At 36.5% G+C, this 14,636-nt stretch overlaps 1 protein-coding gene across 2 annotated transcripts in view; it reads left to right on the forward strand.

Moving 5' to 3' along the window:
- The first annotated feature begins 2,475 nt into the window (after positions 1–2,475).
- The window catches only part of LOC145277011 (deoxyribonuclease-1-like), a 61,590-nt gene continuing 49,429 nt past the window's right edge, over positions 2,476–14,636 (forward strand). For both annotated transcript variants that reach the window (XM_080128609.1, XM_080128610.1), the window contains exons 1-2: positions 2,476–2,666; positions 4,610–4,698. In XM_080128609.1, the coding sequence (XP_079984735.1) occupies positions 2,526–2,666; positions 4,610–4,698 (230 nt within the window). In that variant the 5' untranslated portion in view covers positions 2,476–2,525. The remainder of the gene's footprint in view (positions 2,667–4,609; positions 4,699–14,636) is intronic.

Genomic DNA, 14,636 nt, shown 5'->3' on the forward strand with positions numbered 1-14,636 from the left:
AGAAAAAGAATAACTGATGAGGTTTTACATTGATCGCATACCGAAACTTAAAAATGAAGTTGAGTCAGTTGAATTCGTCAAGGTAGAACTCAAAGGAATACCAGTCTGTTCTCCGCTGCTATAATTCCATCCATGTAATATAAGTTTAGGGTTTTATTCTAGGTTTTCTGTTTGTCTGCAATTTATGTAAAGTCTATTTTGTTTTAATGTAAGTCATGATGGCATTTATTAATATTTAGTACACATATTTAACACTAAAAATACAGACCACGTCGCTTATGGATTAAATTGGAGAAGCATGTTTATAGTTACGTTGTGGGATTGACCGTTGGTGACAATCGACCCTACAACCAAAAGGTGACACAGACAAGAAAAAGATAAACAACAATGGCAAAGAAGAGGAGACAAAAGGTAATTGTACTGTTGTGAACGATAGAAATACTGTTCAGGTTTATTTACCGAAAGGTAAATAAGAGAAAGTCTTGTGCAGTTTCCAGCGATGACAGTAAAGCCGCTCCAGCTCTTTCTTGCAGTTTATAGCACTCTTACATAGCTGCCAGCATCTTCCTACAGTTTCTAACGACGACAGTAAAGTAGTTCAAGCTTGAACTCAAGCAGTATTCCAGCTTTAAACAAAACTTACAACTTTCTTTTATTTACTTTTCAGTAAATATATCTGGACGGTATTTTTATTGTTCACCACAGTACAATTGCTTTTTAATCCTCTCTTCTTTGCCATTTACCTCTTTCTTGCCTGTGTCACCTTTAGTTGTAGGGTCGGTTGTCACCAATGGTCGGTCCTGCAGCAAGTGGTGACCTCACGACGTAATGCTAAGACACAGACAAAGAAGGAGCGTTTGGCAAAGAAGATGATGAAAAAACCCACATCATCTTTGGACGCAGACAATAACTGTTTGAAGAAGATGACATTTCACCCAGACTTGACCAACCATGACTATGAAACATCTCAACAAACTCAGCCTAGAATCAACATTGAGATTTTGATTTCATACGGGATGTAAAATATCAAGCTTTGTAGATATCACCAACCCCCTTAAGGTCCTACCAACTCTCTCCGACAACTGATTTTACAGCCCAAACCCTCATGGGCATTCATGAAGCACATAAAATCCACGGACATCACCAATAACCACGATGGAAGAAATCGCACTAGTTCAAAACGAGTTAATCTACAATGCGCACATTAAAAAATCTCAACGACTGGCCGTTCGATGATTCAATCAACACACAGGGGATCCAATCAAGTCAGACGACGCACACCAACACCACTTGCAAGCTTTGTGTAACTGACTTCGACCACAATGTATCATCAATCTCGGCAAGTATCTCCACAACATGGAGATACAATCAACAAGTGCAGACTCACACTCATCTGCAAATGCACTTGCAGACTAAGAACACAAAAAATCATGCAGACTCACTTGCACTCACCGATAACTTTCAATCAACCATATTTAGTTCTAACAGTACAAGGCTGTTCGCTGAATATAGAAAACAATATGGCGCCTTTTTGTGCAATTAGTTAATAATCAAACGGATAAAAAATACAACAATGTTATCACAGACCTTTTATTTTTGTGCGCACAACTCCATTGTGGCATATTGTAACACATTGACAAAAAATTATTGGCATAGAACGGTCAGCTGATATTAAACCCACTATTGAAAGAGCACAGCATACATTATTCCTCCTCGATCGACAGTTTAAAATGGATAACAGAAAAGATGTATAAAAATGCTACAAGCGACAAACTCAGCATAAATATATCCATAAACACATCAAGTTTGACTGCAAACAGACCGATGCGGATTTCAGAGATTAAACATCAAGACTTAAGGTATAGTCTCAAAATAATTTTGACACAAGCAAGAAAAAGGTAAACAACAATGGCACAGAAGAAAGGACAAAACGCAATTGCACTTTTGTGAACGATAAAAATATCGTTCAGGTTTATTTACCGGAAGGTAAATAAAAGAAAGTTGTAAGTCTTGTGTTAAAGCTGGAGCGGCTTTACGGTTATCCCTGGAAACTGCAGGAAGGTGTTGGAAACTGCAGGAAGGTGAAGGCAGTTGGTCCTGGAGCAGCAGCTGCTTCTGGGGTTGGTCGACCTCTCCGTCAACCGACGGCTATCCCAATACAAAATGTTTTCTTAACTAGTACTACTAAATGCGATAAAACAGCCCTTTTCAGGGCCATCTTTCTCCACAAAACTAATATATATTTCTGCAGTTTTCAGCACCTCGTGTTAACCACTTAGCCACCCTCAACTAAATAGAGTTGTGAGGTAAAATGACCTTATATACCACCGCTGACGACCCTGGCCAGAAACAATATTGCTGTTCATTTTATCTTATCAATGGATACTTTATGCCTGTGAACACAATATATTAATTCCAGATGGTTGCATTAAGGAAGGCTACATAAAGATTGTTTTCCTTTCTATAACTAAGTACTTCAATTCCATGAATAGGTGTTTCGTCAGTCTTTGAATCACGATTTAACTATGAAGACAAACACGGCGATATTTGTTGCCTTATTGTGTCTATCGCAAATAACTACCGCCTTAAGAATCGGATCTTTTAATATCCAGGGATTTGGACACAAGAAGTTGAAAGACAAATTTGTATTTCCGATTTTGATAAAGGTAAGCTATTTTAGTTGTTCGATACGAGAAGAGCGAACGTGAAAAAAAAATTACATTTTCCTTTCATTTGGAAGAAGAAAAAAAGAAATTTAATACTCATAGTATTCATCGTTACTACTGGTAACATATAATATTTTGAAGGAAATATTGTTGGGAAATTAGTCGAAAACTATTTATTTGAACTTACCTACTCATTTAAAACTCATCTGCATAAAAATGTTAACATTTAAAATAAGTTATAAACAATTTAATTTACGGTAAAAAGTGGTCATGAGTAAAGTAATCTGCTGGCACTCACTTTGCTTATTTAAAGGGAAATAATTAATAGCACATATATAAATAGTACATACTATATAGCATACAATAAATACTATTACAATATATACTATATACTACATACTATAATACTATATACTATATACACTACATGCTATCCTATATTATATATTACATGCTATAATATTATATTTATATACTAATAAATAGTACATGTTATAACAGTACATGCTATAATAGTACATACTATATATTACATACCATAATAGTATATATACTATATACTACATACTATAATAGTATATACTATATAATAGTAAATAGTACATACTATAACTGTAATACTATAATAATACATTCCATATAGTATATCGTATGTACCATATTAGTATATAGTATGCAGTACATACTATAATAGTATATACAATATACTATATATTATAATAGTATATACTAGATACTACATACTATAATAGTATATACTATATACTAGTAAATAGTACATATTATAATAGTACATACTATATAGGATATACTATATACTATATAATACATATTATAATAGTATATACTATATAGTACATACTACAACACTATATAATACATACTATAATAGTATATATACTAATAAATAAGATATACTATATTACATATTATATAATTTTATCATGAATATATAAAGTACCTGGTGTAGTATTATGGATAGAACTACTGCCTACTAGACGCTATCCTCGAGTGAATAAGGACTTTATGTATAGGGGTTTGTTAGGATAACCTGGTATGGGGATACTTTCTCCTTCAAATAAACCCTGACCAAATATTCAAAATCACAGTATTCGCAGCTCAAATAAGATCTTTGTATGGCTATCTCACACTGGATTATACGAGGAATAGTGCATCTTCTTCAAGTAATGTTGCCTAACCTGGATACTCCAGCAGACTAGATGAATTCTTGTCTTAGAATCTGATAAGACCAAGAGACTACAAGAAATAAATGCTATGACATAATTAATTGGTCAATTGAAGAGAAGGAAATTAATGTTCTTCCCTTCTTTACTAATTCAACATTTGATAGGTGAGGAAGAACTTTAGTTCAACACACGAATATCTAAATAACTCATATTTGAGATCAAGTGTTAGCCTTAAAAAGGAGCTTCTTAATTTTTGATTAAAGTACAATGAAGCAGAGTTAAAATTGATTAGTTTTTAAGTTTTTTTTTATACACGTATCATTAACCAAAATTTCGTCTATATACAAATCTGTGTTTTCCCTGATGATGTCCTCTTTATTGAGAACAGTTTTCAAAATTTTTGCCATGATTTTTTGAGCAACATTTAACCCGAACACCAATCTAGTAAGACAATAGATCTTTCCTTCATAACGGACCAATTGAAACTTCTATAGATTTTTTGCAACATGAATTTTTAAATATGCGGATTTCAAATCCACAATCGAGAAGAAGAAGAAGAAGAAGAAGAAGAAGAAGAAGAAGAAGAAGAAGAAGAAGAAGAAGAAGAAAAGTAAAAATTTAAAATCCACAACCGAGAAGGAGAAAAGAATGAAAACATTTAAAACTACACCGATTCTTTCCAAGATACAAAAATAAGTCAACCTGAAATATAGTCTCAAATAATCGAAATGCTGACCCATTCTCTTTTCTCTGCAGATAATTAAACGTTACGACATTATTCTCCTCCAAGAAATCAGGGACCATACACAAACTTTACTTCCTGATTTGATGAAGAAAATCAATTCGTAAGTTTTGTTGCCACTGTTTTTTTTTTATGTTAACTTAAAACATTGGATCTTCATGGATTTATAAAGGTTATTTTCACTCAGTAAGTTTTCATTTATGCAAACTCGCGTTTGGTAACGAAAGTTCAGTAAATAGGCTTAGAGATGTGTATGTCAGTATGTTCATAGTGTGAATAATATGTGTACGTAAGTAATATACATATGTGAGTATTGTGGAGCGTGGCATTGTGTATGTGTGTGCGTTGGTTTACCTTGTTCTTGTTAAATGTAAATGTAAACCTATGTGCGAACTGATGGAACTTGTACAGGAATCATTGAATATTCCTTTCTGTCTCTCCCCCTCGGCCAAATGGGGAGGGTGTATTGAGCATACGCTCATGGGTCTTTCAGTTGCGCTGGTTTGATAATTATTGAGAAATCTGATTATATTGAACAGATCGCTGTTCTTGTAGACTTGGTTAATTTGACACAGATTTGTTACCTTTTGGTCTTAAAACGAATTGCATTGGTTGAAAATATTTTAAGTTAACACGTTTCTGTGAAAATTTACTTGCTTTTGGGAGTGAAGAGTAGAGCGAATCCTAATGAAGTGGAGAAAGAAAGAGGGTAGCTATTCGAGCAATTTGCTTTTTAGCATTCACCCGAATCATGTCTTAATCTTACTACTGATCTGCTCTGCTTCTGTTTCCCGTCGGCGAGAAAGGAAGTTATTTCAATGTTTAAACTAGAACACGGAAAACTTTAATAGACTTCTGATAGATTTCAAATGTTCCTTCATACTTCGCTTAACAAGGATAACAAACTCTTCTTCTTTAGCACAACATTGCAAATCCAGAGTAAAGCAAAACAAAAAAAAAATTGAATTTGTTAGGAAGTAACAAAAGAGTTCATTGAAAAAATGTGTGCATCATTTTAAGTAGAGAAGGAAGTTGAATGACATATAACCTTTCAAGTTAAAACAGATTCCTGAAAAAAAGAAAAGAAAAAAAAATGGTTGCTATAATAAATAAAAAAGAATTATAAAAAGTGTGCACTGCTTTGGAATGGAAAAGTATGCAATGATAGAGATGGAAAAAGGAAAACTAGAGACAACATTAATAGGCATAGAATTGATCAACCAAGAAGAGATGCGGGTGGAAACTTGGCGAACATGATACCTGTCAATATTTGGGAGTTCTGTAAGAAGACATCATCAAATTTACAGAAATAAAAGAAAAAAATTGGAAAAGAATACCTGAGAAGAACAAGAAAATTTCATAAACTGCCCCCCCCCCCAATTGCAAAAAAAAAAAAAAAAGACAATGTGATGACACTAGCCTAGGCTGATACAACAAAATAGCCATGAAGCATCAAGGAGAGTAGAAAGACTAAGCCGAGAAAGAGAGAGGGAGAGAGCGAAAGAGGAGAGAGCACTAAACAGACCTCCACTTAAAAACTATAGTTACATGCAAAAAATAAATAAAACGTGATTCTAATACCTGCATCCACCTTTTATACATATGTTTTATTACTAAAATTAAATTTATTTGTGGCTTAATTGTTTTGTGAACGAACGCCTTTTTATCTTTCAGTATATTTGAAATAAGTATAAAATATTTAAATCATGACTATGGTAGATAATTATATATTATTGTAATGAATTGCATCTCTGATTAATATGAAAATTTCAATGTCGAAAAAAAAATCTCTGGAAATGATTTAAAAGTGGATGCTTGAGTTATGTGTGGCAACATTATATCCTTAAAAAACCCAGAGTGACATACAAAAAACAGATCACATCATAATAGACTCCTTCCAGAAAATACTTTATCTAACTAGGAATAATTTTCTGTTGGATACCATCTTTCTTATTTTAATAAAATAGCAACCTTTTATCGTTCTCTGCAGCAAATTCAGTTAACACCAATGCCCGTCCATTTATTATTATGAGATAATACTTGCATATGATGATATTATTATTACTATAAAGCATTACTGTAAAACCAGAGGTGACAAAATTTAAGCAATCCCTGTGTTATATATTAAGGACCTGTGTGTGTGTGTGTGTGTTTTTTTTTTACATGGAAGTAACCACTTATCAAGGCCCCGGAGGCCACTCAGGGATAAGGGTTATTGCGTGTACAGTAATCAATGAGATAGTATTGTAGTAATCATTAGTATTGCAGATTTGATAGAGTGTCTTACTTAAGGGGGCGGTTTGTCAGGAATTTGTTTATGTTGTGTCAATGGCGATAAAGTCAATTAGTATGGAGTTTGACATAGGCACATTGAGTGCATGTCATGATGACCCAAATCTGCAGAATAGAATCATTCCTAGGGTTGAATCAAAGATGGCTGACATGTAGGTTGAAACAAAACGAGAGGTCAGATTAATTAGACACTACAGAGGTATGGGTTGAGATGGAGAATGACGCCATGTTTTTCGAGTTGAGAAAAAATGAAGGTTTTAAAATCAGTCTCTATGTGAAAGCTGTGTGAATGAGAACACCAATAATAAGAGTTGTCTGTGAGAACAAGTATGAGAAACACACCACTCATAGTAATGTAGAAAACTTTGATAATTTCTAAGTGTGAAATGTTATCCTGCTATCTCTGTCTGCATGTCAGCACTTCAGTTTAATTGTTAACTAAATAATTAGCATAGAGAACCTAAAGCTCTCTCTCTCTCTCTCTCTCTCTCTCTCTCTCTCTCTCTCTCTCTCTCTCTCTCTCTCTCCAGTATAAATTCATTTTCCCACAAAATATAACCTTTAAGCAATGCATAGCAAACATCTTCTTGGGTCCTTTTCTGCATGAAAAGAAGCTTTATTTTTATAGCAACCATTATACGAAATAGCGATGGTGACCAGAAGCGATAACATCAGACAAGGGCGATAAAATACCGACGTCTGTCTAAAGAACATTGATTCCACAAAAGAAAACGTCTGGAAAGTTTTAAATTTCATGATAAAAGCATATAACGTTACATGTCATACTAAACATTACCTTATTCTATCACCGAGTTTCACTTGCGATAACGCAGTAAGCTAATATTATCTTTATGTTCAGTCATATTTGTAAACTTACAAACGCAACAAAAACATTTCTATACTTAATTAAATATTCTCTTCTTTATTCATGATAATTGCAATGTATTTTGATGTTTTGTTTATTTCATTTTCCCACTTTAAAACCTTCTTCTTCTTCTTCTTCTTCTTCTTCTTCTTCTCATTATTATTATTATTATTATTATTATTGGCTCACAAGGAGCTTTCACACAAGTTATCAAAGATCTCTCCTTCAAAACAGCCTGTGGTGTTCCCTGGAAGCTGAGTGACAACAAGTCTCCCCAGGTTTCCAGTACTCTTCACCTCTTTCGATAGTATTTGCAAATAAATTTGCATTATCGCAATAGCTGCTTGACATTAATTTCTATTGGTCTTCATTTGAATTTGAGTGGCAATAAGCCTCCCCAAGGTCCCAGTTCTCTTCACACTTATCCAGCAGAGATCTGGTCAGTGCTCTCTTCTCGGTCTTTCCTTCCTCCTTGACTCTACTTGGCTGTTTGGTCTCACCTTTTATTTTTGAGCGGGGGGGGGGGTGTCTTGGTTCCACCTGGCCTTTCACGTTTTCTCTCTACAGCAGTTTGTCTGGTTCGTTCTTGTTGCTCATATGTGTTAGTCTCCGCATTCAAGGGTTCTCCTTCATATTTCAACCGTTTTCATTATTGTTGTTCGCTGTATTTTTCCAGTCATTCCTCTGATTCCAATTTATCCCATTCTTTTTTCAAAGTTTTTCGGATTGTTCCTAGTACTCCTACTATTATAAGTATTATTTTGATTTTTTTTATCATCTATATCCCTTTCAGCTCTCTGGTTAGCTCTGTGTATTTGATCCATTTCTCCTTTTCTTTGATATTCACCCTACCTATGATCGGCTGGAACCTCAAAGTCGATGATTTGATAGGATTCTTTTGACAGAATTATTATTATTATTATTATTATTATTATTATTATTATTATTATTATTATTATTCACTCACTAGGAGTTTTCACACAGGCCATTATCAAATAATTCTCTTTGTGAACAACTTGTGGTGTTCCCTGGAGTCTGAGTAACAACAAATCTCTCCAGATTTCAAGTACTCTCCACCTATTTCGACACCATTTGCAAATTAATTTGCATTATTGCAACAACCGTTTACCATTGATTTCTTATTGGTAACGACCATTGGTATTCAATAGAATGCAAGAGAGCTATATGCCCAGTCTGTTAAATCCAAGGTAGTTGATCAGCAGCTTGGTTCCCACCAGTTATGGCAAATAACAAATAGGATCCTGAACAGAAGTGTGCGTTCTATTCAAACCATTATCAATGGACCAGAGGTCATCTCGTCAGCGTCAGACAAGGCCAAACTATTTGCAAAGAACTTTGCAGCTAATTCTACCCTATGCGACGAAGGCCATCAACTCCCAATATTTCCTCCTATAACACAGAACATGCTAGGTAACATACAAATATCTGTGCATGAGGTCGCCAAGCTAATCAAGAACCTTGATTCCAGTAAAGCAACTGGCCCTGACGGCATCCCAATTATAGTGTTAAAAAAGCTTCAACCAGAACTTGCTCCCATACTTACGAAACTGTTTAAGCGCTGCCTTAAGGAGAAGTGCTTTCCGACTCCCTGGAAGACCTCATCAGTTTGCCCTGTATTTAAGAATTCAGGTGATAAGTCATCTCCCTCTCAGTACAGACCAATAAGTCTCCTGTGTGTCATGAGTAAGTTGCTGGAATCCATATTGAATAGAGAAATAGTACACCACCTCAGCAGAAACAACCTTCTTAGTGACACACAATATGGTTTCCGCTCTGCAAGATCTACCGCAGATGTGCTAACGGTTATATCTCACAGGATTAGTGAATCTCTTGACAAAGGCTTCCTTTCTAGGACAATTGCTCTTGACATATTAAAAGCCTTCGACAAGGTATGGCATAAGGGTCTACTTCACAAGATCTCCAGCTACGGTATAACTGGAAATGTTTTCTCAATCATTAAATCATTTCTCTCTGATAGGCTCATAAGAGTAGTGGTCGATGGACAAAAATCAGAGGCCCACAGTATTAATGCTGGAGTCCCTCAGGGGTCAATCCTGGGCCCAACTCTCTTCCTGATCTACATCAATGACCTCCCTAAACACATACTTAAATCATTCGTTGTCATCTATGCTGATGACACGACCATCTACACCAACAGATCAAAGGCTGTAAATGACAAAGCTCTCTCTGATTCTCTCTCCTCTGATCTCGAGCGCGTGGTTCAGTGGGGGAAGACATGTCTGGTTACCTTTAATGCATCTAAAACCAAACTCCTATCCTTACATCACCAACGCTCTGATCCCCATCTGGCATCAATTGGGATGGATGGCTCTCGTCTGAGAGAGGCCCCGTGTTTTGACAAGCTTCTGGGTTTGACCTTTACTCCTGATCTGAAATGGAATACGTACATCAAGTCTGTTGCCAAGGTCGCTGGAAAGATGGTGGGATTCTTCTACCGCTCCAGAAGATATCTCACTACTGATGCAATTCTCTATCTATATAAGAGCCAAGTACGTCCAAGGACCAGAAGATATCTCACTACTGATGCAATTCTCTATCTATATAAGAGCCAAGTACGTCCAAGGATGGAATACTGCTGCCATATCTGGGTAGGAGCTGCTAAAAACAGTCTATCCTGCCTTGACAGAGTACAAAATAGACTTTGTAGCTTAGTGGGGGATGCCCTTTTCTCTACCCTGCAACCTCTCTCCCACAGAAGAGACGTTGCGAGCCTATCCTTGTTTTATCGTTATTTCCATGGCAGGCGCTCGTCTGAACTCCAATCTCTGGTCCCCCTCCTTGCCAATCTTTCACAAAAAACACCCGTCTAGCCGAATCCACTGTGAAAAATTTCCCCCATTCTTTATCTATGCCTAAATCAAAACGTGGATTCCATGAACAAAGCTTCTTTCTTAGAACTGCACGCCTGTGGAACTCTGTTCCATCTGTCTGCTTCCCACCTGATTACAACTTGGATGTGTTCAAGTCCAACGTTAACAAAATCCTAATGAACCGCCCCCTTAAGTAAACACTTCATCAAATCTCCACACTAACGTAATGTACATACTTGCAATAACCCTTATCCCTGAGTGGCTTCCGGGCCTTGATAAGTGGTGAGCACTGTGTAAAAAAAGACAAAAAAACCTCCCCAAGGTCCCAGTCCTCTTCGCACTCATTAAGTGGAGGCCTGATTCGTGCTTTCTCTCTTCAGTCTTTCCATCCTCCTTTACCCTTTGACTATTTGGTGCAGTGCCAGTTGTGCTGACACCAGTTTTTTTTTAAGGGGCGAGGAAAGAGGAAAAGAGAGGAGTGGAGAGGGGAAGGGAGGGGGGAATGGGTGATAGGCACTTTTCACTTTTGGTGTTCAAGTTCTCTTGGTTGCGCCTATTTGTTTCATTTCTGTTGCATTTTATATATACCCAATTAGAATTAGTCACTCATGTGGACTAGTTGCTGCACTCAAGGGTTTTCCTTAAGATTTCAACAGTTTCAGCATTACTATTCATTGCATAATCTCAGTCTTCTTGTCAATTCTGATTTCTCTTAATCCTTTTTTTCAAGTTTTTTGGAACTGTTATTATTATTAATATTATTCATTATTTAAATTATTATTTAATATTATTATTTACTTACTAGTTCTAACACAGATCCTCATTAGTGATCGCTCACTGACAATAACTGGTGGTACTCCTTGGAGTCTAAGTGACAACAAGTCTCCCCAGATTTCCCGTACTCTCCACCACTTTCAATAATCATTGTAAATGAGTTTGCATTATCACAACATCTGCTTACCATTTATTTCTCATTGGCTGTGACCATTGAGCTTTACTGGGAATTGAGTGACAATAAAGTTCCCATAGGTTTCAATCCTCTTTGCAGTCTTCCAGTAAAGGTTTGATTAATGCTTAGCTTTCCAATCCTTCTTGACATTCCACAACTATTTTTTGTGATATTAGCTGAGACAGATGCCTTAAAAAAAAAAAAAATTAATTAATTATTATTGTTTGTACTTCGTTTCTTTTTTCTTTCCTTCTCTCTTATTTTACTTCTCTGCCCTGCTCTAAGCAAGTCTGTCGACTTATTCCACAAATCCCAAAGCTCCATCACGAACAGTTTCCAGAAAAAATACACGATTAAACCTAAATCTATAATTTCCAACATAGACCCCCACTACCATGTCTCCTTCTCCAACATCAGGGGTCTATGTTCCAACCTTCCGGAGGTTGAAATCCAATTACAGGAGACTAAACCAGACCTATTATTCCTAAGCAAAACTGGCATTGGACCGACTATTTCCCTAGATAAGTTCGTAATTAAAGGATACTCTAACTTAACTTCCAAATCTGACCCCCAAGATCGCCATGGGCATGAAATATGTGCCTATATTAAAGATGGCTTTCCATGTGATAGGGACATCTCCAGAGAAGATCCTAAATTACCCTATATGTGCTTCCGGGTTGCACTTGCTCACACTATTGCATTTGCTCTCTATTGCCTCCACAACAGCCGAGTTACTATCTTAAAGAGCATATCTGAGAAAACTAACAACATCCTGTCACTCATCCTTTGGCTAACATTCACGTCTGTGGAGACTTTAATGTTCACAATGTGGAATGATTAACCCACTCAAACAAGACCGATGACGAGAGGAGGTTCTGTTATGATTTCTCCATTGCTTATGAACTCACTCAGATTGTTCACAAACCCACTCGTGTGCCCGACACTGACGGCCAGTATGCAAATCTCCTAATTTTTTTTTCTCACAACTTGCCCTGAGCTATGTTCATCTTCCGTTCTGGCTCCACTGGGATCTTCTAACCACTCTGTTGTATGAGTTAAGATACAAACGAAATGTAAAAATCCGCACAGGTACCTCTCCATCATGCAGTATATCGATACTCTATGGCTGACTGGGATAGTTTCTGTACATTTATATCAGATCTACGTCTGTGTTCCATGTTTAAAAAGGATGTGTCCTCTATAGTATCAGACCTGACGGAATAGTTAATTGTAGGTATAGACCGTTACATACCCTAAAAAAAATTCCAGCAAAGACCTAACAGCCAGCAATGGTTCTCTCCAGAATGTGCTGCTGCCATTGCAGTCAGAAATCACTTTTTAATTGCTTCCAACGTAATAGATGTACTGAGACTAAAGCCGCTTTCAGGACTGCCTGCGACTACTGTAAAAAAATAATAAAGAATGTAAGAGAATTGTATGCTCAGTCTGTCAAGTAGCTGAGCCGCAGCGGGGTTCCCACCAGTTTTGGTAAATAGTCAATGGGATCCTGAACAGAAGAGTATGCTCTATCTCAACAATCATCAATGGACCTGAGGTCATCTTGTCAGCATCCGACAAAGCCAAACTCTTTGCCAAGAACTTTGCAGCTAATTCTACCCTATACCAATCCCCAGTATTTCATCCTGTATTAGAAAACATGCTATGCTATGCAGCATACAAATATTCGTGTGTGATGTTACCAAACTAATCAAGAACCTTGATTCCAGTAAAGCAACTGGCCCTAACGGTATTCTTATTATAGTGCTATAAAACCTTCAACCAGAACTAGCTTCTGTAATTACAAAGCTGTTTAAGCATTGTCTTAAGGAGAATTGCTTTCCAGCACCCTGGAAAATCTCATCAGTATGCCCTGTATTTAAGAATTCAGGTGATCGGTAATCTTCCTTTCAATACGGACCAATAAGTCTCCTGTGCATCATAAGTAAGTTACTGGAATCTGCGTTAAATAGAGAAATAGTCAACCACCTCAGCAAAAATAACCTTCTTAGTGACATACAATATGATGTGCTTACGGTTATATCTCATAGGATTAGTAAATCTTTTGATGGAGGCTTCCTTTCTAGGGCAATTGCTCTTGACATATCAAAGGCCTTTGATAGGGTATGACATAAAGGTCTACTTCACAAGATCTCCAGCTACGATATGGCTGGAAATGTCTTGTCAATTATTAAATCATTTCTCTTTGATAGGTTCATAAGAGTAGTGGTTAATGGACAGAAATCAGAAGCTCACAATATTAATGCTGCAGTCCCTCAGGGGTCCATCCTGGGCCCAGCTCTCTTCCTGATCTACATCAATGATCCTACAAATCACATCCTTAGATCATTCGTAGACATTTATGCTGACGACACTACCATCTATGGTAACAAATCAAAGGCCGTAAACGACAAAGTTCTCTAGTGATACTGAGCATGTGGTAAAATGGGGGAAAAAGTGGCTGGTTACTTTTAATGCATCTAAAACCAAGCTTCTATCTTTAGATCATCAACGCTCTGATCTCCATCTGGCATGAATTGAAATGAATGGCTCTCGTCTTGTGGAGGCCTCATGTTTTGACAAGCTTCTCGGCTTGACCTTTACTCCTGATCTGAAATGGAATGCGTACATTAAATCCGTTGCGAAGGCTTCTGGAAAAATAGTGGGATCCTTCTATCGATCCAGTAGATATCTCACTGTTGATGCAATTTCTGGTTAGGAAGGGGGAGATAAAAAGATAGTTTTTTGGGATGATTAGAGAGAGTTATAAGAAAGGGAAGAATAACACAAAGATATAGAGGGGTATAGATTCACTAAGAGGGAGAGGGAGAAAGGGAGAAAGGAGGGGTAGGAAGGAGCTCGTACAAATGAAAACAGTTGACCCGTATTAAAAGGACATGTTAGAAGGCGATATATACTATTTTATAATTCTAGTCATTAAAAATGTCTCGACCACGGAGAAAGTTTAACTGAATTGGGTCTTATTGTCTGTCTATAAAAACCGGACGTTTGTCGTTTAATTTTTCTTTATTTATTTATTCATTAATAATTTTTTTAAAAATAAATTATATCTTTTGCTTTGAATT

This window comes from Euprymna scolopes, chromosome 5, assembly GCF_053919585.1.
Source record: "Euprymna scolopes isolate OS-2025 chromosome 5, ASM5391958v1, whole genome shotgun sequence".
In the NCBI taxonomy this organism is placed as follows: Eukaryota; Metazoa; Mollusca; class Cephalopoda; order Sepiida; family Sepiolidae; genus Euprymna; species Euprymna scolopes.